We start from the raw sequence: 22,807 nt of genomic DNA on the forward strand, positions 1-22,807 counted from the left end.
TGCCAGAATCAATTTGCCAGAATGGACCATTCCCCAGAAAGCCATTCGCCAGAATGCACCATTCCCCAGAATTGGTCATCTTCTATTTGGTTAAGAAAATTATTTTGAGATTTTTAGTGGAATGTCTTCACTTGTCATAAGACAAGTTTGTACCCGAGTCGAAGTCGTGTCAAGTACGAGACACTGAAGACGACCTTTCTGTTGAGGACGAAATACGTATCTGTCAAGGTACAATCAAGTGGTGGAATTAAGTGGGAAGGTACAAACTCGTCTTATGACAAGTGGCATCTTCTATTAGCCATTCACGCGTTTGCCCAGTATGTGCAATAATTCATAACGCCATGAACTTTTGGCATAACTGTGAGCAGCCTCGAAAGGGAGGGTCATATGATCCCTTATTTAAAGAAGGCGCTTCCCCGGATTACGGCAATGGTGAATGTGATCCCTTCTTTAAAAGCAGGCGTTTGCCGGGATTAAGGCAATGGAATGAAATAGACGATGTGATCCCTTCTTAAAACAAATGAGCTTCTCCGGATTCAGGCAATGGTGAATGTGATACCTTCTTTTAAAGCAGCTGCTTGCCCGGATTAAGGCTATGGTTGATGTGATTCCTTCTTTAAAAAAGGCCTTTGCCGGGATTAATGAAATGGAAGATGGGATTTCTTCTATGAAAGCAGCCGCTTGCCCGGATTAAGGCAATGGTGGATGTTATTCCTTCTTTAAAAATAGGCGCTTGTCCGGATTAAGGCAATGGTGGATGTGATCCATTCTTTGAAAATAGGCGTTTGCTAGAAATAAAGCAATGGTGGTTGGGAACATTTTTTTTTAAAGAACGCGCTTGCTCCGATTAAGGCAAGGCTAGATGTTATCCCTTCTTTAAAGGTGGGTGTTTGAATATGGCAATTGTGGATATGATTCCTTCTTTAGAAGTAGACATTTTGCCTAGACTTGTAGAACTTCTTCAATAGCTGTCCAGTTTGATTTAAAGTAATATTATCCAATTGTAGATAGGACTCAATTTTTGAAATGAAGTCTGTGTCCGGAATGAGGCGAAGAAATATGATATCCATTCGTAAGCAGTTTGTTTGGTTTTAGACAAACATTATTGTAATTTTTTGACAAATAGTATCCATCTTTCTGAAAACTGTCTAATATGTTAAATAATCTCTTTTATGAACATTAGTTATACCGAAAATCCCTTCATTAGTAAACAATGCCAAATTCCCGTTATGCAAAATTTCCTTCTTAATATAATTACTTTTGTATTCTTTAGCCACCACTAATAATCGGAATTTCCAGTTTTACTATTTCTGGGGAATGGTACATTCTGGCAAATGGTCTATTCTGGGGAATGGCTTTCTGGCATATGGTCCATTCTGGCAAATGGGTTTCTGGCAAAAATCATTCTGGCAAATTGATTCTGGCAAATGTCATACAATCTTCGAGTATGCTTCGCACGAGGCAGCAATACAGGCTTTTCAGGGTGTAAACGTCATCAAAATCAGCAGCGTTCATTAAGCATTCAATGATGAAAATAATGACGAATTGATGATGGTTTGTGCTTCCCGTGTCACCTTAAAACCCCACTTCCTCCACTATTGGTACTACCTCCAATAAGGGTACGGTTACCTTACCCTACTTAACATACACTGAAAACCAAAACTACCCAAAAGTGGGTTGTTTGCACTCAAAACCGTGGTTTGGACCAATAACCCAAATTTGAGTAAAATGACTTTTCTGGCACTAGGTAGTTTGCCTTTAATCCCATGTAAACAATTTACCCAAAGCTGAATTTAATTTATCCAAAGCGGACCTTGATCAACCCAAAATAGAGAATATTGAATTTACTCAAATTTGGGTTATTGGGCTGAGCAACCTCGGTGAGGTGTTTGCATCTTGCTCTAGTTTTGATAGCAATCATGGGAAAGAAAGAGAAAACTACCCAAATTTGGGTAATTTTTTTCTGCGATATTCTCAATTGTGCGTATATTAAACTCAAAGTTTGGGTTGATTTATCTGTCTGTGTAAAACGCTTTCTAATAAAGTGTCATATTTGAAAAGTGATTAATTTGTTTTCTATTTGATTCAAAGACAGTTGTCTTGACCATCACCCCTCTGTGCATCTTACCCTTCTTACCCGATAGTTATAACAAATTTGAAATTCAGCTATTCCACGGCAGATGGCATACCGGCGGTATGTACTATAAAAGCTACTTCCACTACCTTTTATACCGCAGCACCATAAAATGTATCATCGTATGAGTACCGTGAACCCGTGAACACTTTTTAGCAGAGAAGCTCAGAAATATTGATACCATATAAACATTCACCAGTTGCGAGCGAAGGAAAGGAAAAACAGAATATTTTAAGTAATCCGTTTCTTAATAAATTGCTTGGTTATCGTTTATTATGTACCCCAAAAGTAACTGTTATACATTTTTTTTTAATTTTGCTTTAAAAGTAATTGTTTTTCTTTTAATTTGGCTAAACTTTTTGATTTTTCCTCTGCATTTAAAAGAACGCCTGTCTCTGTGCGAGACCAACTTAACATGATTTTGATTTTTACACATTTTCGACCATCCTGGCTACAATATCTTGATTTCTGACCTACAATCAATACCGCTTCGGATTTCCAGAAGAAAATAAGATTGCTCTGCATTTGTTTGCCAAGAGTCTTGTGCGAAAATAACGATATTTAGAACAAATTTTAATTAAATCATTTTGACAGCTGTGAATAGCTTTTAAAAAAATGGTAAGCACTTCCTCAAGGGGTCCATAATAAGCGGACATCTGGCATACATCATATTTTTCACCCTTGTATACCCTAATATTCTTCGCTTCTCCTTCTTGCTATTACATTCAATTTACATTCAGCCCTTCCAAAGTTATTAAATGCGAGGTTTCTAAGCCAAGTTAACATTTCTGCATTCGTATGTCATGAAGCTAACGAGTTGATACATTTATGCCCAGCGAAGTTGAGAAAATTTTCAAACCGAAATGGACTGCGAGTCCAATTCATCCACCTGCAGAATGGTCTTGCTTTGTAGGCGCGAATCTTACCGCTAGGCCAAGGAAGGCCCCAATATTCCTATGTAAAATTAATTTTAAAAGTATTTATTTATTTATTACCAGATTAAGGCCGGAGTGCCCTGTGCAATACACAAAAGTCTTCTCCATTCAGCTCGGTCCATGGGTGTACTTCGCCAACCACGCAGTCTGCGGAGGGTACGCAAAACGTCTTCCGCAAAACGGTTCTTTTAAAATTCGATACCTTGCGACAGAAGTGAATAATCACTGCGTAGCTTTTAGAATTGAAGCGTTATTGATTCGAGTACATTGTGCAACATATGCCGCCAATGTTTTCGACGACGAAGATTTTCCACCATATTTTCTTCAAGAGTGACATCTGTTTGTCTGTAGAACTATGCTATCTGAATCTATACTCGTGGTCGACTTTCCTCGAAGTGATACAAGATGTTGAATGAAGCATCGTAATGGAAAATCAACCAACATCTGTACCACATGTTGTCTGAGAATTTGCGCCGCTCTACAATCCAGACATGATTACGACAAGTCGAAATCAGTTCGCCGCAAATCGTCGTAATGAGAGCATCTGCCGAACGTTACTCGGTCCAGAAGTCTACAAAGACAAGTGTCATCTGAGTCGAATTCCTTTTGATGCAGAAAATCAATGTGCTGCTGTTGCGTTACCGTTTCGCTAAACTTGCTCTCCAATTTAGTGCAACGCATCATCGATTGCATAATGGAACTGATCTACTGCCAGCGTCGCCACTGTCCAACGTCGTCCACGAGTAGTGTTCAATCAGCCGAAGATCAATACCACTGCCAACAGTCATCAAACGGTGATGATCCACAACAACCCGAGCAGCAACCGCATCATTGGCGTGAGCAAGGTGATTGATTCAGTTTACACGCAGAGACACCACAAATGGAGACTAATTAGTCGAACGGGACGCCACATCCACGCGGCCGACCCATAATAGCGGAAAAACAATTAATCACTCCTCGGCATGGCAGTGTCTTCGTATGCCATCGCAGCAGATGGTTTCCAAACGGGAAAAACAACTCAACTAGCGTTTTTTCGTCCTATCGATTCAGATGCCGCACAACGAGAAACGAAGGGCACTGACCCGCCAGAAGCGATGGCACCGATGATGGCGGGGTCTGGCTTGTACAACGTGATCTACGACACCGTGGAGCTGGAACCGTACTTCTGGGCAGTGGACCGGCCGCAGAGTGAGGAAATGCTACGAGGAAGTCCGGTTGGAAGCTGTTTGGTTAGACCGTTCAAGACGCAGGTGGGTCTGTTTCGTTTTTCAGTGAGGTTCGTTTCCATCTGATTTTAAACTTCTCTGAGCTCTTGACCTGAAATTACTTTTATTTTGCGTGTGGATTTTTTTAAAGATACAACTTGTTATTTACAATTTAAACCACATGACAATCTGATGCCAAAGCATCATAAGATTTAAGAAATGATAAACTCATGACAAGCTCTTCAAATAATTATTTCTTTGATTGTTTGGATTTACGTATCTTGGATTCCTATAATTCTATGTTCTTGATTTCTCGTTTGGGTTTTTATGATAATTGTTACTTACTACTTGGAAGTTTGATTTAATACTGCAGAAAAGCAATATGTAAATGAGAATATCTCAAACTCCATGAAAAATTCAATGTTTTATTGCACTGTTTCACAACCGTTTTATTGGAAAAAATGATCATTTCGGATTATACAATTGATAGTGATTATGCAAACGGCGAAACTGAAAGAGAATGGAAATGTACCGAAATTATCTCATTTCATCTGACAACTCAGCAACAGCTATCGATCCTTTCCTTTCACAGCATCCTCACATCCGCTACATCCTTTCGGTGCACGCTGCCGGCGTCTACTTTCACCTGTTCATTCGCCTGACCGCTCCGAATAGAATGTACGCGCTCGGACTCGTAAAAAGGAAGGAGCGCCAGTTTAAGTTCCCCTCCGATATCGTGCAGTACTATCAAACTCATCGTCTGGAATGTAGCAGTAGTGCTGCTGGTGCCAAATTCAGGCTCCATTTATTGCCGATCGTTAACAGTGACAACCGGTCCGAGGGTTGTCTCGAAACTCGATGCGAAGGAGATGTGATAACGCAACAGCAAACAAAGTAACTTCGAAACTGGTAGTGTTCCAATTTATTCGTGGTGAAAATACTTAAACTTTATTCCATATTTTCTTAACAACTATATGTACATGATCTGTCATAACCCGATAATGGATACTCAGAGTGCGTATGTAATTAAAATCAGCTTTATGGATTACCTAATTAGCTATTATTTGGAACAATAACTCTTGATTCGATTTATTGGTTGCAGCAAATAAATGTCTACATTATAACAAATGCCTTTCTATGAGTTCTCTTGTTTAATTCGATTGGAAAAAAAGCTTTGAGCAAATGCTGGTTGAGTTCTGGTAATGTGTTGGGTTACGTAGCGACTACGGCCTTGTAAACGCAGCGCCCGTTCTGAACTAAAGCTGGCCACAGGAACGCCCGGATGATGTCGGACCGCTTCTCCGAGATGGGATAGCGTTCGTGTTTCTCCGGTTGGAGAAGGCCTGAAAAAAAGGAAACATGTTATATTATTTATGTTTGTTTAAAGTAATTTTTATATACCTATATAAAATATTTTCTGATCAAATCAAAGGCAAACAATATTTTCAATTCTGCCATTCTTGTACACTTAGTGTTATAGATGTTTGTTTCAAAAACAAACTTTTTGTAAAAGGCCCAGATACCCATAGTGCTATATACCACTCAGAAAGCCACACATCGCATAAGAATGCACGATTAAAATTGCTTAGGGGAAGTGGGGGTAGCACGCCCATAGGGGTTAAAACGCGCCACCCCTGAATAAGGTTAAATATCCCCATTTTGATTATTTTCAATAGTCTATACGATAAAGCAATGAAAAATATTGCCATTGGATACATATATTTCATGATTTTTCTCTAGTTATACATGAAAAACTCGAAAAAACGATTTTTGCGTGTTTTGATGCAATTCTAGCTCGGTGGAATTTAGTCTTTCTGTCGCTGTTAGACATTGATAAATTAATAATTGAGCCATGAGCCATGCTGCTTACTCGTGTTCTTTATGTTCCACACGAAATCGTCGTCAAAAATGGTTTTAAAACGATTTTATGGGCCTTCAAACTTCTGAGGTCGGTGTGGGGCATTACGCCCATGCTCATTTCGTATGACCGAAACAGCTGAAACATTCGGTTAATTGCCTTAATGTAGGCAATTAAAATGAAAATCAGTACGATAAGCACATGCGCGTTTTATCCCATCCACTGGCGCATCTCACCCCGCATGGTTTCAAAATCATTTTTTTTCGGGTGCTTTTTAAAAATCAAATTTCTGTGCAATAAAATGGACAATTAGATATCTGTTATCGGTAGTCAGTCGCAGATATGCTGTTCTTCAGTATGCGCTGATGAAAACTGGCTGAAATGGTGGTTTTCATTGATAAAAATGGCATTTTCCTTAACGTGGGAGTCCTACCCCCAGTTCCCCTACCTATTCAAATTTCATCAAAATTCAAAATCAGATTGTGGTGCGAATTTATTTATAAGTTTTCTCACGTAGTAGGCTATTTTAATTAATTTTTTTATTTTTTTTAATCTTGCGACTATTTGGAAGGCTTATTTGCCGTTTGGCGTTACGGAGCCTTTTGCTTTTGCTTTTTATACAATTCATTTTACAGTTCTTGGAAATAATCGGATCGTTTATTGTTTGCCAAATCTGATTAAAATTGATCATTATTAATTATCTTAAAGATAAATCGTCTAGCTCAAACCTTTGTAGGGGTATGTGGCGGGACCATCATCATCATCATCATCATCATGTTATCATTCTTACAACTAGAGTTAGTTTAGGTAACCGACGCGGCTGACTAGAGATTAGAGATAACAATTACACAATAGAAAAAGGAGGGATTCTAGGGTTCTAATACTATCGATTGATGTTGTTGACTTGTTTTGATGGTGGGTTTTGGAAAATAAAAAAAAAAAAACAAAAAAAAAGACGGGAGACAACGACGTTTTAATGGGATCTCCGCTAGACAAAGTGCACACAAACAATCTAATTCTAACATCATTATTTTTCAAACCAAGGATGTTATCGTACATTTAGTAATCTGCGTTCGATCACTTAGTAGTTTGTCAATAATTCATTCCAGAGGCTAAATTTCAAAATGTGTTGTATGGTGGACTTCTAGTGCAAAGGTTTATCTACAACTCTGCCTAACAGTTCGTTGTATGATTTTCACTAATAACGGAGCTATAGCTCCAGTAACAGTAACTTATACTAAATGATTGAAATTTTATTATCATTTAGTATAAGTTACTGCTACTAGCGCTATAGCTCCGTTATAATTTGAATTCAAACATTGACCTGTTAGGCAGAGTTGTAGAAAAACGATCGCACTAGAAGTACCATACAACAAATTTTGAAATTTAGCCTCAGGAATGAGTTATTGACAAACTACTAAGTGATCGAACGCAGATTACTAAATGATCGATAACACCCTTGTTTCAAACACATATAGATAATGTTTATATACTCTAAATCAAGGTCCGTCAACACTTCCCTAACGAGTTTAATTTGTTATTTGTTTTTTTTTTTTTGACCCGGACATTTTCAATCTACTCAGATCATGTTGCAGGATGTTCAACGCACCCACACACGACGTGCTTGATATCCTGATATTTTGACGCTGACACAGAGATTGATTTCCGAAAGCCCAATCCGAAACGTCCTGTCCCAACAAACATTGGAGCGTGATCTCTCTTGTTTCGGACAGCAGAACGATCGCGCGGTCAGCCGAATTATTGTGTTCTACATTGCGCGGCCGGTAAAGAGTAAAGAGTATCGAACAAGTAAGTGCGTCGGGATAGAAATATAAAATAAAATATCTATCTTGTGTTCGGTGGCTCATGCGCATGTTGCGCGCGGTAAAAAAGCGCACTCTTCAATAGTTTGCTGTAGCCATCGAGCAAGTGAGTACAGAGTGCTGCGCTTCCGTGCGGTCGTCCAAAACGCGAATCTCCTCAGTTTTCATATGCCACCGGGCGTGCATGTTTTAACTTTTAACTCGTATTAATGTTATTTCCCATCCCATAGATCGCATCGCTTACCAAAGTGAATCCAGATAAATTATCCTTTGTAACTAAAACGATATCCTATCCCAAGACAATCGTGGAGATGCAGAGGTATACTCGGTCTCTAGTAGCAACGAGAGTCGGACTAACAATCCTTCCATTCCTATATGACCGTAAGGACGTGGCTGGCGCCGTTATTGACTTTAAATATTTGAGCTCCCGAAACGTGTACATTGAGAATGGGTAGCTAATCCCAAGCCCCATTCATTGTGTTCTCTGTACAATTTCGCAAGTTCAGTCAATCACGGAGTAGCAACTACGAATTGTGCGGTCATAATGCTCATTGTCATGCTCATGTTCATTCCAACCTCTCATATTGGAATTTCATTTTTAATTATTTTTCCTGAAGATAAAATTTGTTTAATTTTTCTAGGGCTTGAGAAAAATCTGGAAAATTGAAACAAAGTTCCAGATCTTACGACGGTTGACTCACAAATTATTGTGGCAAATATTATGTTATTTTTTTTAGTTTTAGTTCGATCGACTGTGTAGAAAGAGGGTTGTCTAGGAGACCCGATACAACCAACAGATCCGCTAAAAGAAAATGTTACCAGTACATGCGTGATTATTACGTATTTGTAAAATAACTTTTAGTTTTCCTACGTCTGTCGTAAATTAATAAACACTCACTTTTTCTCGTAGATGATTTATACAAATATACGCTAATTTAATTTCAACTTGTAAAACCAGAGGCGTGTTTGATCTTCAAGAAAAATTATGACAGTTTAATGTACAGGGGTTAGGCAAAATGATTGAGATAGGTAAAATTTGGCCCAAATTCAAACTTATTTATAACTTTTTGAAAATTTGATGAAATTGGACAAAACCGGAAGCATTCGACGGCAAATTTCAAGTCAAGATTTAGGAACATGCATGGTCATGAATACTGGCCCCCGGACACCGGAAATGTTCCGGATTTTCGGATGCCATGTCAAAAACACATTTTTTCTGCCACTCGTATTTTTGTGTGGTTTGAAGTTACATCGATGAACACTATTTTCCTAGAAACTAGATCTTATTGGAAAATTGAATGCGGGTGGTTGCGCTAAGATCCGTTGAAAAACACCCGAGATATGGCCATTTCAGTAAACCTGTTTCCGGATACTATGGTCAATTATGTATATCCTTCCAATCACGTATATATTATCCGGTACCATATTAATATTAGCATCAAACTTCAAGATTTTTCACGGAGATGCTTCAGGAAGCATATTCAGGACGATCAGTTGCCCTGGCCACTCTGTAGTTTTTTCCAGGTGTCCCGGGGGAAGTGGCCAATTTGAAAACGACCAGAACCCAATCAATATGGGTATCAAACTTCAAGATTTTTCACGGAGATGCTTCAGGAAGCATATTCAGGACAATCAGTTGCCCTGAGCACTCTGTAGTAGGTTCCAGGTGCCCTGGGGAAGTTACCAATTTGAAAACGATCCGAACCCTTTTAATATGGGTATCAAACTTCAAGACTTTTCATGAAGATGTTTCAGGAATCATATTCAGGACGATCAGTTGCCCTGACCACTCTACAGAAGGTTCCAGGTGCCCCGGAGGAAGTGGCCAATTTGAAAAACGATCAGAACCCTATCAATATGGGTATCAAATCTCAAGATTTTTTGAGTTGATACTTCTAAATGCATTTTAGAATCAGCAGCTGCCATGACCACTCTGTAGTAGGTTTCAGGTGCCCCGGGGAAGTGGCAAATCCAGAACCATATCAATATGGGTTTCAACTTCAAGATTTTTAAAAGCTGATACTTTTAAAGCATTTTAGAACTATAAGCTGCCATGACCGCTCTGTAGTAGGCTCCAGGTGTCCCAAAGACAGTGGCCAATTTGCAAAATGTTCGAAACCATATCAAAATGAGTATCAAAGTTCAAGGCTTTTCATGGAGATGCTTTTGGACTCTCCTGTCGAACAGAGTTCGCCGCCGCACGAGGTTGACCATCTACAAAACGCTCATTAGACCAGTCGGCCTCTACGACCACGAAAGTTGGACGTTGCTGGCGAAGGTCCAAAGCACCCTTGGAGTTTTAAAATGGAAGATGTTGCGGCCATCTATGGCGGGGTGCAAATGGAAGATAATACGTGGTGGAGGCCAATGAACCACGAGTTGCAACTGTTAGGAGAACTACCCACACGGTGAAATTTTGGCATGTAGCCAGAATGTCTGACGACAACCCGATTGAGATGATGCTTCGATAATGATCCGACCGGTACAAGAAGAAGAGGCGTGCAGCGGTCACGGTGGATCGACCAAGTGGAACACGGCCTGCGGATCCTTCGCAGACTTCGAGGCCATGGATCGAGTAGAATGGAGACGGCTTCTTTATGTAGCGAAAGCACAGTGCCTTTGGTTTGTTTATAAATAAATAAATAAATAGTTGAAATGATCACCAATTAGGTAGCTTTCGGATATGCGAGTGATACTGCCGCCAGAATTGCATGGATTAGACGGGGGATGGATTCATAATGTTGTTGAACTGCTTCCAAAGGATTTTTTTTTGCCAAAACTTTTTTCACTCTTGCTTCGAGAGTTGACCATAGCGACTCAATTATATTGAGGTCCGGCGATTGTGCAGGTCAGGGCAGGTGATCAAAATCATCAGCATGTGCTTCGAACCACGTATTGATGATCTTCGCTCTGTGAATCAGAGCGTTATCATCCTGAAAGATTCCATCCTCTCCATGAAAGACCGATTCCATCATCGGCTTTGTCATCATATGAACAAATACCTTGTCTTCCAAAATAATTTCAGAATCAGCAGGCAGGCTTCACTTTGCCCTTAAGTGCTATAATAGGACCATGGCCATGTCAAGATATAGCACCCCACACCACTGCTGAGTCGGCGCCATGCTTGGCGGTAGGAAGGAGACACTCTATATAATAAGCCTCTTCTGCTGAGCGCCAAACGTATACTCGTCCAGTTGTTGGAAAAAGTGTAAACGATGATTCATCAGATCACACGACCTGCTGCCATTGATGCGCTGTCCAGTCTTTGTGGGCTTTGCACCATCGCTTTTTTTCGTTCGCATTCTTGGGTTTTATATAGCAGCGCGGCTATACAGATTCATTTTATGCAGTTCTCTTCGAATGTCTCTAAAATGCTACGTCGTCCTCCAATAAGCTCATAAATAGCCTTATGAATTTTATCCGGGTGTGTATGTAATCAGTTATCATTTTAAGATACCAAAACGTTGATGAAATTTCATTTTTGTAGGTTTTGTTGCTGCAAAACTTTTGCCATATGTTTTTTGTTATAGCCTTTTGCATGAGTCTATGCTGGCGCTTTTTTCAGTGATCACGGTCACAACAATGTACTGTTTTGTCTGATTCTTTTGTTCCCATTGCATGGTGTGTAGAAGCTTTGTTTTTATAAAAAAAAAGTCGTCTTCTTGTTGTTTGGTTCATAATGTCGTCCGTGTTATCCGTGTTCCAGCGTGGGCGCATAGTCGGTGCACGTGAAGCAGGTGCATCGATTACGGAAACCAGCAAATTGGTAGGAGTATCTCCCGCAACAGTGTGCAGAATTATGGTACAATACAAGGAGGGAAAAACAGCTCCCGGAAAAACCGAAGGACGAAAACGGAAGCTGGATGACCGACAACAACGCTCATTGCGACGGATTGTCAAATCAAACCGTCGGATTTCTGCTGTAAAAGCAACTGCAGCTTTAATGACTCTATGGAAGATCCAGTTTCTACTTGGACCATTCTTAGAGAACTGCATAAAATGAACCTGTATGGCCACGCTGCTATTGTCAAACCTCTAATAAAACCCAAGAATGCGAACGCAAGAAAGCGATGGTGCAAAGCCCACAAAGACAGGACAGCGCATCAATGGCAGCAGGTCGTGTGGTCTGATGAATCATCGTTCACACTTTTTCCAACAAGCACCATCTCAATCGGGTTGTCGTCTGACATTCTGGCTAACAATTGCAACTCGTGGTTCATTGGCCTCCACCACGTATTGTCTTCCATCTGCACCGCGCCATAGATAGTCCGCAACACCTTCCATTCGAAAACAAGGGCGCGTTGGTCCTTCGCCAGTAACGTCCAACTTTCGTGGCTATAGAGGCCGACCAGTCTAATGAGCGTTTTGTAGATGGTCAACTTCGTGCGCGGCGAAATCTATTCGACAGGAGAGTCCAAAAGCATCTCGATGAAAAACCTTGAACTTTGATACTCATTTAGATATTCGAACTATTGCAAATTGGCCACTTCCCCCGGGACACCTGGAAAAAACTACAGAGTGGCCAGGGCAACTGATCGTCCTGAATATGCTTCCTGAAGCATCTCCGTGAAAAATCTTGAAGTTTGATGCTAATATTAATATGGTACCGGATAATATATACGTGATTGGAAGGATATACATAATTGACCATAGTATCCGGAAACAGGTTTACTGAAATGGCCATATCTCGGATGTTTTTCAACGGATCTTAGCGCAACCACCCGCATTCAATTTTCAATAAGATCTAGTTTCAAGGAAAATAGTGTTCATCGATGTAACTTCAAACCATACAAAAATACGAGCGGCAGAAAAATTGTGTTTTTGACATAGCCTCCGAAAAACCAGAACATCTCCGGTGTCCGGGGCCAGTATTCGTTGCATGCATGTTCCTAAATCTTGACTAAATTTGCCGTCGAATGCTTCCGGTTTTGTCTAATTTCATCAAATTTTCAAAAAGTTATAAGGATTTGAATTTGTGCCAAATTTTGCCTATCTCAATCATTTTGCCTAACCCCTGTACTGCCGTCATACGCATATTTGTCCCATGTTTGCTGGGATTCCCTATATACATGGGACAGTTATGCGTATAACGGCAGTGTATACCTACGTAGAAAATTGAACAAGATTGCTGAGATCTATTTTTGAAAAAAATATAGTGGACACAACAATATCAAAAAGGGGAAATTCAAAGCATTATAGCACCATCGCGTAAAAAGCTGGTCTAAAAATAGTCTTCTTCAGCAAAAAAACTAGCTTATTCAGCTAAAATTGTTTGTTGGGGTAGGTGCACTTAGCAAGTAGTGATTAGACATTAAACTGTCGACTTCGAATGAAATCACGTTCCACAATCAACCCTTTGAACCATGGTCTCTTCGATACATGCGGGAGAATACAGGGCGTCTGTAAATCATCCGTACAGATTTTTATAGTTTGCTTCTACAAATCAAAAACAGACAATAATGGACTTAATCGGTAGCTATATGGGCATAACAACTCAGCAGGCTGTAACAGATGTATATTCTAAGAACACTGAGCGTCATTTCATGTATAAAAAAAATCTTTGTGAATGCTTTTTTCTGGTTTTCCGAACAAAAAGGAATTGCCTTCCTACTCACCCGATTTGGATTGAATTTATCATTCGGCATGGTCTATCTTGAAATCAACAGCCATCAAAACACCGAACATATTATCGAGACATTTGAAATCATGTCACAATCGTCAAAAATGTGTGAAAAGTATCTGTATAGAAACGTGTGGCCATCGTGATTTTTTTTTCCAATTTCACAAGAGAGTTTCTGAATAAATTTCAGAAGTGATTTCCGAAAATGTTTCAAAGGAATATCCGAAGGTTTGAGACTAATTAAATTTCCTTGGGTATGTCCGAATGAATTAAAAAAAAACAAGAACGTTCCTGAATGATATTCTAAATAAATTCCGAAGGTATTTCTTAAGAAATTACTGGAAGAAACTCTTTGAAAAATTCCTGAAATAATTGTTAAAGGCATTTCTTGAAAAAGATCGAAAGAATTCTTAAATGAATTTCCGCAAGAATTTCTAGAGCAATTTCCAAAAGTAATTTCTGAAGGAATTCCCTTAAAGGAATTTCGGTAGGTTGTCAAATTCCGGGTTCCCCGGTCGCATGAGACAAAATTTAATAAAACCAAAATCGACTTTCGTTTGTGTATTGGCCTATCCTCGACAGCCGTTCGATCAGGTTCGTGGTTTAGCACATCAAAATTCTACGAACGAGTTAATCCCGGAAACACCCAGATGCCAAAAGAAATGCCGATCTTTACAAAAAATGGCAATCATGATCCAAATTTATTTTATTTAAATCTCTTTTAACCCCATTTACACTTAAATCTAAGATTCTACTTATCCGAATGTTGTTCCTAATCCTAGTGTGTTGGCGTGTGCCTGTGTGCCTAGTGTGTGCCTGGGATACCCCAATGAGCTAGACTTTACTAAGGTGGCGCAGATCAGCGCTGCGTGGAACTAGTTATCTCTTTTACTCTCCCGCTGTTCTTATGCAACGCAAATAGTCACGTCACTATTTGCGTTGCATAAGATCAGTGGGAGAGTAAAAGAGAGAACTAGTGGCACGCAGCGCTGATCTGCGCCACCTTAGTAAAGTCTAGCTCCTTGAGTGTATCCCACGGCGCTAGCATCATTGACGTCATCCGGATGACTACAGGACCGGCCACGACCGGCTTTGGTCCGCAGGGCATACCACAAAACTTTTAGCAGGACGACCAGGCTGCGCTTGACACACGCCGCCTTCCCGCCATCCAAATATACTCTATTACCAATATAGTCCACTCTGGCTGATTTGAAGAGACAACGCAGTAGCGCCGCGGTGTCACAAAAGTCAAGCAATGTAGTGAAGAGACATTCCGAGGGGTGCTTAAACGTATGAATCAATTTGCAGTATAACATGTCGAAATAATGTGCTAGAAACCATTTCATGACCCCATTTTGATATCTGAGTTTAAAAATAAAATTTTGTAAAAAGTAATTCAAATTTTTTAAAATTGTAAAATAAGTGTAATTTTTGGAATTACCGCACCCCTTGGCTATCGTTTTCAGGCGTTAGTTACCCTTTGTGACGCAAGATGGTGTGAATGTGCTGTCTCTTGCCTAATATATGGGGATTCACGAAGTGGACTATATTGTTAATATACTATATTTGCGCCATCTCACATTACGTGCATGAATGCCAATAGGCCTATTATATGGGATCGAAAGGGAATTTTACTAGTTTTATCCAGATTCACTTTAGATCAGATTCACTATTGTTATCTATTGTTAGAGGGCTCACCGATCTCAAATTATCTCCTCCATTAGCATGATGGTGTTATGCCAGCGAGTAATATCTGCATGCTATTCAAATTATTAAGATTATTTCACTAACATACAAAGTGCATAAGTAGCCACAACATACGTTTTGGTCTGGGGGGCTAATAACCATTCCAAGGCAGCGTAACTAAACTATGTCGTTAGCTGTGTTTGGAGTAGGTCACAAGGTTCCCCTGATATATTTTCCGTAGGTATTACTGAAGAATTTCCCGAAGGAATTCCGACAAAGAAGCGCTTTAAATAATTCGTTTAAGGATATTTCGAAAAAGTTCTCAAGACACAAGTATTCCTTAAGGATTTTTTAAAGGTTAAACTACACCCAGTTCTTTTTTTACACCAGTAGGTTTTAGTTGATTACGAAATTTACTGCCACTAACCGTAAGTAAAGCACTTTTGTATATGGACTCCATATACAGATGTGCTCGACTTGCGGTTAGCGGCAGTTTAGCGTTAATGAAACTATGAGTTAACCCCATGAAAAAAATTTACAAAAAATCGAAAAAAAATTCAGGTGGGATTAGGCCGAAAGGGTAATATAGTCGAGAAATACATTTGGCCGAAAAGGTTATTTGGCCGAATAGCACATTTGGTCGAAAAGGACACTTGGCCGAAAAGCACATTTGGCCGAATATGGCATTTGGCCAAGCAGGACATTTGGCCGAACACTTGATTGGGCCGAGAAGGACATTTGGCCGAATAGATCATTTGAAAAGTGAGAAATGAGGTGTGAAAAGTAAGATGTCTCACTCGTTATTTCTCACTTTTCACTTTAAAAAGTGAGTAGTGCGAAGTGCGAAGTGAAACGTCTCACTACACACTCCTCACTGTAAAAAATGAGAAGCGCGAAGTGAGTAGGTAGGCGTACTCACTTCGCGTTACTCATTTTTTACAGTTAGATGTGAGAAATGAGGAGTTAGAAGTGAGGCGCCTCACTACTCACTCCCCATTTCTCACTCGTCACTGTATAAGTGGGAAATGAATAGTGAGATGTCTCACTTCTCACTTCTGACTGTAAAAATTGAGAAACGCGAAGTGAGTACGCCTCACTATTCACTTTTACAGAGAGAAGTGAAAAAACTTTTCACATTAAGAAAAAGGAAATAGGTAGTGAGAAGTGAGACGTCTCACTTTTCACACCTCATATCTCACTTTTCAATTGACCTATTCGGCCAAATGTCCTATTCGACCAAATGATCTTTTCGGTCAAATGCCCCATTCGGCAAATGATCTATTCGGCCGGATGGCCCGTTCGGCCAAATGGGTTTCGGCAAAATGAGTTTGTTCGGCCTAGTGGCATTCGGCCAAACTGCTTTCGGCCAAACGACCCTTCCCCATCCGAAGAAGTATGATGATGGATCGACTGCAAAACCCGATATTTTTGTTTTTTTTTCTTTTTGGCAAAAAGTCCTTATTCCAGATTCAAAACAAGGTTTTGATTTTATGAAAATTCCAATAGATATTTGCTTGAAAATTCCATTTGGATTTTTTCATGGATACCTTTAATAATTATTCAGGAAATTTATTCAACAATTCTTTAAAAAATTCTTTTCAAAAACCTATTCAGTTTGTTTTTTGAAAATTCCCTCAATAATTCCTTCTAAAATACATTTAGAAATTCCTCCAAGAATTTCTCCAAAAAATCCACCAGATATTTTTTAGAGAATTCCTCCATGAATAATTTATGAAATTTTCCATATAGCTCATTTGAATACTCCTTCAGGGATCCTTTCGCAAAACTTTCCGAAAAGCCTTTGTAAATTTCTTCATATTTTTTAACAACAATGTAATATTCCTTTCTAAACTCCTGCAGGAATTATTCCAGAAATTTTGTTAAGAAATCTTCTGAAAAATTATCGAAAATAAAAATGGAATCGTAGAGGAATTTCCGGAGGAGTTTCTAACGATTTCCTGGATGAACTTCATAAGAAATTTCTAAAGATTTCTCGAAGGAATTATCAAAAGAATTTCTAAATGAAATTTCCGAAGGATTCTTGATAGAATTTCTGAGAGGTTTTTGACGGGATTCCCGAAAGAATGCTCAAAGGGAATTCCGAAGAAATTTCAAAAGAAATCTCCGAAGATCTAAAGGAAAGAAATTTCGAAGGAACTCCAAGAAATTCTTACTCAAGTTTCCTGAATAATTGCTGGAAAATGTACTGGCAGAATTATTAAAACGTACTCCAAAGAAAATTCTAAAAGAATTCGTAAAGAAATTACGGAGTGACTGTCGAAATTCTCTTATAATTCCAATCTATAAATTTTCGATAAATATTATGATGGAATGCTCCAATTTATTTTCAGAACTCCATTTTTTCTTCAATTTGTTTTGGGAATACCTTTCGAAATATTCTCGAAAGTTTATTCGGAAATTACTTAGGAAATTCTTCTGGAGATTCCTACAAGAATTCATTTACAAATTCTTTTAGGAATTTCTTCGGCAGTTCTTTAGTAAATTCCATGAAAATTTCCAACGGAAAACGTTTCGGGAGAACTCCTTTTATGAATTTCTTTGAAAATTGCCTGAGGAATTCCTGAGGAAACTGAATTAAGAACTCTTCCATTTTTTTCCAAGGAATTGCATCAGCAATTATTTCAGGTTTTTGTCATACAAATTCTTCCAGTAATTCCTCAAGAAATCCCTTCCGAAACTCTAGAAAGAAATTCTTGGAATTCCTTTGAAATTTCACTTAGGAATTTATTCAGAACTTCATCCAGGAATTCTTTCAAAATTTTATTCAGGCATTAGCATTGTTACGGTGTAATTCATAGATTGGACACTAGTGATACTCATGTTTTTCTTTTGAAATCCTTATCCAGGAAGCTATCAGAAATCAAGAAGGGGAGGTGTCTTTGATTCCCTTCTACGATAAAATTAACAGAAGCATGAGAATTACTACTCCGGAATACGCTCATCTTCACCGTAACTAGGGAGAGGAAGAAAATGGTAATGTGGTGCTTACTTAAAAAAGGTCACCGACTTAGGGACACTCTCATAAGTGGCACGGAGCTGGATATTGGGGAGGGTATCTGTTGGATCAGGATTTGCCTGAAGCTGGCAATGTGACCATGGTGAATCTTACTCCGTAAGGTGTCTACCCGGTGTTACTGGACCTTTTTAGGAATAGCTTCGCACATTCCTCCAAAAAATGAATGAAAAACATCTTCGGATATTTGTTTGGAAATCCTCTCAGGAATCGATCCAGAAAGTCGTCAATGAATTCTTTTACGAATCCTATAGAAATAGCTTCAACAGTTTCTCAAAAAAATTATCTGGAAAGACCTCCAATATTTCCGTTAGAAATCCTCACAAAAATTCCTTCAGAATTACATGAATTTTGTTGTACTGAAAAGGAAGTTCCTAAGGAATTTCTAGATGAATTAACGAAGGCCTTTCCAGATAATTTTCCGTCTGAGTCCCTCGATGAAACCCAGAAGGAATAAATGGAGAAATTTTCTAAATTATTCCTGCAGTGGAAAACTTAAGGATATAGATATAGATTTGGCCAAGAAATTCTTACAGAAATGGAATTTTCAATAGAATTTCCGGAAAAATACCGATTGGATTACCGTTTCTTAGAATTTCATCTAAAATTCACTTGAAAATAATTAATTAGGGTGGGTGTACCAATTGTCGCCATACATAAGAACAACTATTTTTTAAAAAATAAGTAAAAGGCATGTGGGTGGACTTTATATATCAAGCGAAAGATTTTACTTTCTGCTCCTTAGTACAGCTGTGAAAACCACAATACAATTTGTTATTATCCTCAAAATTAATTAATCCATAATAGGAACGCATGCACCAGTTGTGGCACTATTCTTAATTTTGGTTCTTTATTTGGCAAATCCCATTGTTTTCTTATGGGACTGGCCAAATAGGGACCACTAGTGCCACAACTGGTGCAAAGGACGTCAAAAATTAAGCAAAATCAATTTTTACAATTATGCATTGCTTGTTTTGGAGGAAATCAAAGGTGTTATCGTATCATATGAATATGCTTTATCGATTTGAACTTAGTTTGCGGTGATTTGATTGGCCATTTCGCATATAAAGCACTAGTGCGACAACTGGTGCTATAGCCACAACTGGTACACCTAGCCTATTGGAAGTTTTTCCAGGAATAATCAAAATTCTAAGAAAATCAGGTTTTTTTCACAGGACAGTTTTGACGTACCTATATGATAAATTTCAGAGAAATATTCGATTTGATGGGTCACGTTCCCCATTGTACTCAGCTTAACTTCGTCAGTGTGTCATCGTTAAATGCTCTGTGTTCATCTTGGAATACATTCTGTTTCAATGCTTCATACCTACCATATTGTATCAGAACTATTCAATGTGTCTTTGGCATCTTACTTTGTCTTAATAACGTCCATTTAAAGTTGAAAACTGGCAATTAGTATTTCTACAACTTTGTAATCGTCAATCGCCATCTTCTCGCATGAGGTTTGTAATAACACACATTTGATTAATGAGCCATCATCAACTTACCCAATGTAAAATCCGTATCCAGGTAGTAGGGCACCGTTTGGTTGGTCATCTTCCAAGCCAGCCGCACACAGTCGCTGATGTAGTGGATCAACGGGATGCAAGCCTCCAGGCAAGGATACTCATGCAGCGTTGACAGCACCTGCGTCGAAGAAAGTTCCATAAACAGTAACGAGTAGGCAGTGTAGCATAAATCATAAACGGAACAAAAACCGATCGCCCTGAGATTGCGTCGCTGATCGGATCGGTAAACTAAACACACCACCCCAAACCCATACCCAATATTGCGTCTATCCCGCATGGTGTTTGCGGTAGCTAATCGTTTGCGGTGATAACGCGCACCGTTTCTGCAGTTCACTCACCTGATTGGCAACCTGTCGCTCGACGTCGCCCATCGGAAACCGGTCGGCGGTGTCTTTGAGATTCTGCCGAACGGCCCGGTCCAGCGCGGCCGTCGCGTCGTCGTTCGCATCCAGCACGTGCAACGTTCGGCGCACTTCGAGTACTTTGCGTTCCTTCAGGCCATGGCAGGCGCGAAATGCCAACTGCAGGCAGGGGGAGAAGCGATCATTGGGAGGGAAATAATAACCGTTAATCATTGTCTTGGGAGCAACTGCAAAATTGTGGATCTTGACTATTGGCAAAGGGAAGGAATCGTCGTACAGAAGCAAATGTGTACAGTGCAGATGACGCGACGGTGTCAATTTCACCTATCACGCTACTCCCGTCGACACTGTCGTCGTCAGTCGCTGATGGACAGACCGATAATGGCGATGCTGGTTGGCATTGAGCTCGGAGGATATGATTTACTGATTGGGGGTTCATCAGACGTCAGTCGAGTAGGTAGTCGGTGGATTACTTTATTGACACCTTGGATAATCAGATCCGGGTGATCGTTGACTAACAGGCTAAGTATAGGTCGGACCATGCGTTACGAATTGTGTATCGGAGACCAGTGTCTGTTATTTGAATGCCGCTGCCTATTAACCGGTGGTTGAATGCAGGTAGCAGTTAGAGTAATTTGTCAGGAGATATTTTAACCTTAGTGCGGCAAAGTAAGTAACAGTCTTAACTTAGCGTTATTAAAATAACGATTTTTTTTCAGTCAAATCACTTTTGTACAAGCGTGTTTGAGCATTCGGAGCAATTGAAAGTGATTTAAGAGCTTCCAACACGTTGCTCGTGGTTATAACATTTACACAAATTCAGTGGAACTTACCCAAGGAATTTGAATGAACATGATAGTCAAAGAAAATTAAATGAAATACGCGGCAATGTAGAAAAAAATTGGCTTCGAAATTGCTTCATTACTATTAACCTCAGTGCGGCTAAATAAGTAACAGACTTTTATTTTGCGTTATTTTATTAATATTTTCTAACAAGCACGTCTGAGCATTCGAATATTAATAAATAAATAGAATACGCGACTTCGTAAAAAAATTGTCTAAGAAATTGCTACAAGCTACAATACTAAGCTAGTTATTTGATGCTATCAGATTTGTTTAAATCTTAGAATTCTCCAATATTTACCTATACACTTTTATGGCCTTACCACAATAATCGAGAACAGTATCTTGGCTTTGAGCTGGTGGGCGTGTTTCAGCTGCGGTAAACTATTGAGCGAATCCAACGTGTCGATTCGGTTCTTGCTATACATCGTACCGTATTGTCGCACCAGTTCGGAACTGCTCGGCAATTGTCCACATGGCCATCGAGGGATGTAAATAAAATAAATGCAAAAATGCAAATGCGAAAAAAAAAACGAAAAGGGGAAAATTTTCAACGATTCATTAGTAAGAACTCTGATGATAAATGATGAAAAGCGAAATCTGGGAATGATTGTTGTTAATTTATGTCCAACACAATTACGCAACAGGAAGGCTTAGCTACTGGGGTAAATACTTAGTTTCGTCTGTGTCTGAATCGGAGTGGTAACCATCGCTTCCGCTGCCGCATCCATTGCTCGTTGGGCTGCTAGGTGCCGACAGGGGTCCCATCAGTCCCAGAACGGCTTCGCAACCGCGGGAGTAGTTCATTAACAGGCCAGCTGCAGGTCTGTACGGGTGAAATGTAATAAATGAAATTAATTTTGAGAGTTTAAGGAGAGGAGAAATCAGTTGGAATATAGTTTCAAGAAATAATATTTACCTCTCCTCCGTGTTCGCTGAGGTATCGATGCGCCGGATCTGTCCCACGCAGAACAGCGCCTCCTTATCGTTTTGGACCCGCTGCGTCAGGTTTTCCAGCAGCTGGCTGAGCTGTTTGAGTGCCGGTTTGTCAAGCATGGTGAGTAGTGTTTTGTTATCAATTAACCGCTGCTGGATGTCCCCGTGGCTGATGGCCAGCAACCGCTGGTGGGAGGATTGGGCAGGATCTGGATTAACCGTCACGGTGCTAAGCTCCTCCAGTTTGTGTATGGCGGTTTTGTAGGTGTCGATGTGCCGCTGGAGTTCATTTTTCAGTGCCACGTGCAGCGAGATCAGCGATCCGCTGTGATCGGCCGTCAAACCGTGAACGCCGAGACCTTCGATCGCTTGATCTAGCTGTTTGCGGCGTGCCATCAATGCGTCCCGTAACGATGGCTGCCAGGTGCCAATGGCCTGAGCCAGCTTGGTACATCGCTGCCGAAGGCCAGATTCGTGCGGATTGCTAAACAGCTTCACAAGGTGCCACATGATTGCCTCGCTGGGTACGTCGGGCTTCGGGTTAGGAATCACGGTGTTCAACCTGCAAGAAGGAAAAAGGGAAGGAAAAAGAAGCGTGAGAACAAAAGACCAGAACGGTGCGCTGTAGGAGTGTGAAGATAATTACTACCGACACCGATGGGTTTCGTTTATTGAGCTCCGGTCGATCGGTGCGGTAAATCAATTACCGACTAGAAATGGCGCTGACGATATAATGTTGGGATGATGAGCGAAATGATTAATGGGTGTGGCATTATTAATAACACGTTATGGCAGATTACGGAAAATTATCGCAATTATCCTACAGTGGTTTCGATTTAATC

General features: G+C 39.9%; 2 protein-coding genes across 4 annotated transcripts in view; one reads left to right on the forward strand and one right to left on the reverse strand.

Annotated features, from left to right (window-relative positions):
• The first annotated feature begins 3,464 nt into the window (after positions 1-3,464).
• LOC134202769 (uncharacterized) lies at positions 3,465-5,182 on the forward strand. The gene is made up of 3 exons (XM_062677761.1): positions 3,465-3,914; positions 4,120-4,319; positions 4,867-5,182. The coding sequence occupies exons 1-3, from the start codon at positions 3,692-3,694 to the stop codon at positions 5,170-5,172; spliced, it is 729 nt and encodes a 242-aa protein (XP_062533745.1). The 5' UTR covers positions 3,465-3,691; the 3' UTR covers positions 5,173-5,182.
• Positions 5,183-5,201: 19 nt separating this feature from the next.
• LOC134202768 (uncharacterized) overlaps positions 5,202-22,807 on the reverse strand; it is a 126,305-nt gene continuing 108,699 nt past the window's right edge. For all 3 annotated transcript variants that reach the window (XM_062677760.1, XM_062677758.1, XM_062677757.1), the window contains exons 5-10: positions 21,949-22,527; positions 21,703-21,855; positions 21,353-21,485; positions 20,163-20,345; positions 19,804-19,942; positions 5,202-5,617 (exon numbers count right to left, since the gene is read on the reverse strand). In XM_062677760.1, coding sequence (XP_062533744.1) covers positions 5,487-5,617; positions 19,804-19,942; positions 20,163-20,345; positions 21,353-21,485; positions 21,703-21,855; positions 21,949-22,527 — 1,318 coding nt within the window. In that variant the 3' untranslated portion in view covers positions 5,202-5,486. The remainder of the gene's footprint in view (positions 5,618-19,803; positions 19,943-20,162; positions 20,346-21,352; positions 21,486-21,702; positions 21,856-21,948; positions 22,528-22,807) is intronic.

This window comes from Armigeres subalbatus, unplaced genomic scaffold (genome assembly GCF_024139115.2).
Source record: "Armigeres subalbatus isolate Guangzhou_Male unplaced genomic scaffold, GZ_Asu_2 Contig141, whole genome shotgun sequence".
In the NCBI taxonomy this organism is placed as follows: Eukaryota; Metazoa; Arthropoda; class Insecta; order Diptera; family Culicidae; genus Armigeres; species Armigeres subalbatus.

Bases quoted from the DNA above. Each gene is read 5' to 3' on its own strand.
- LOC134202769 (XM_062677761.1), top strand. From the start codon at position 3,692: ATGTGCTGCTGTTGCGTTACCGTTTCGCTAAACTTGCTCTCCAATTTA. The intron at 3,915-4,119 runs GTGATTGATTCA...CTATCGATTCAG, and splicing joins GCATCATTGGCGTGAGCAAG to ATGCCGCACAACGAGAAACG. The intron at 4,320-4,866 runs GTGGGTCTGTTT...TTCCTTTCACAG, and splicing joins TTAGACCGTTCAAGACGCAG to CATCCTCACATCCGCTACAT.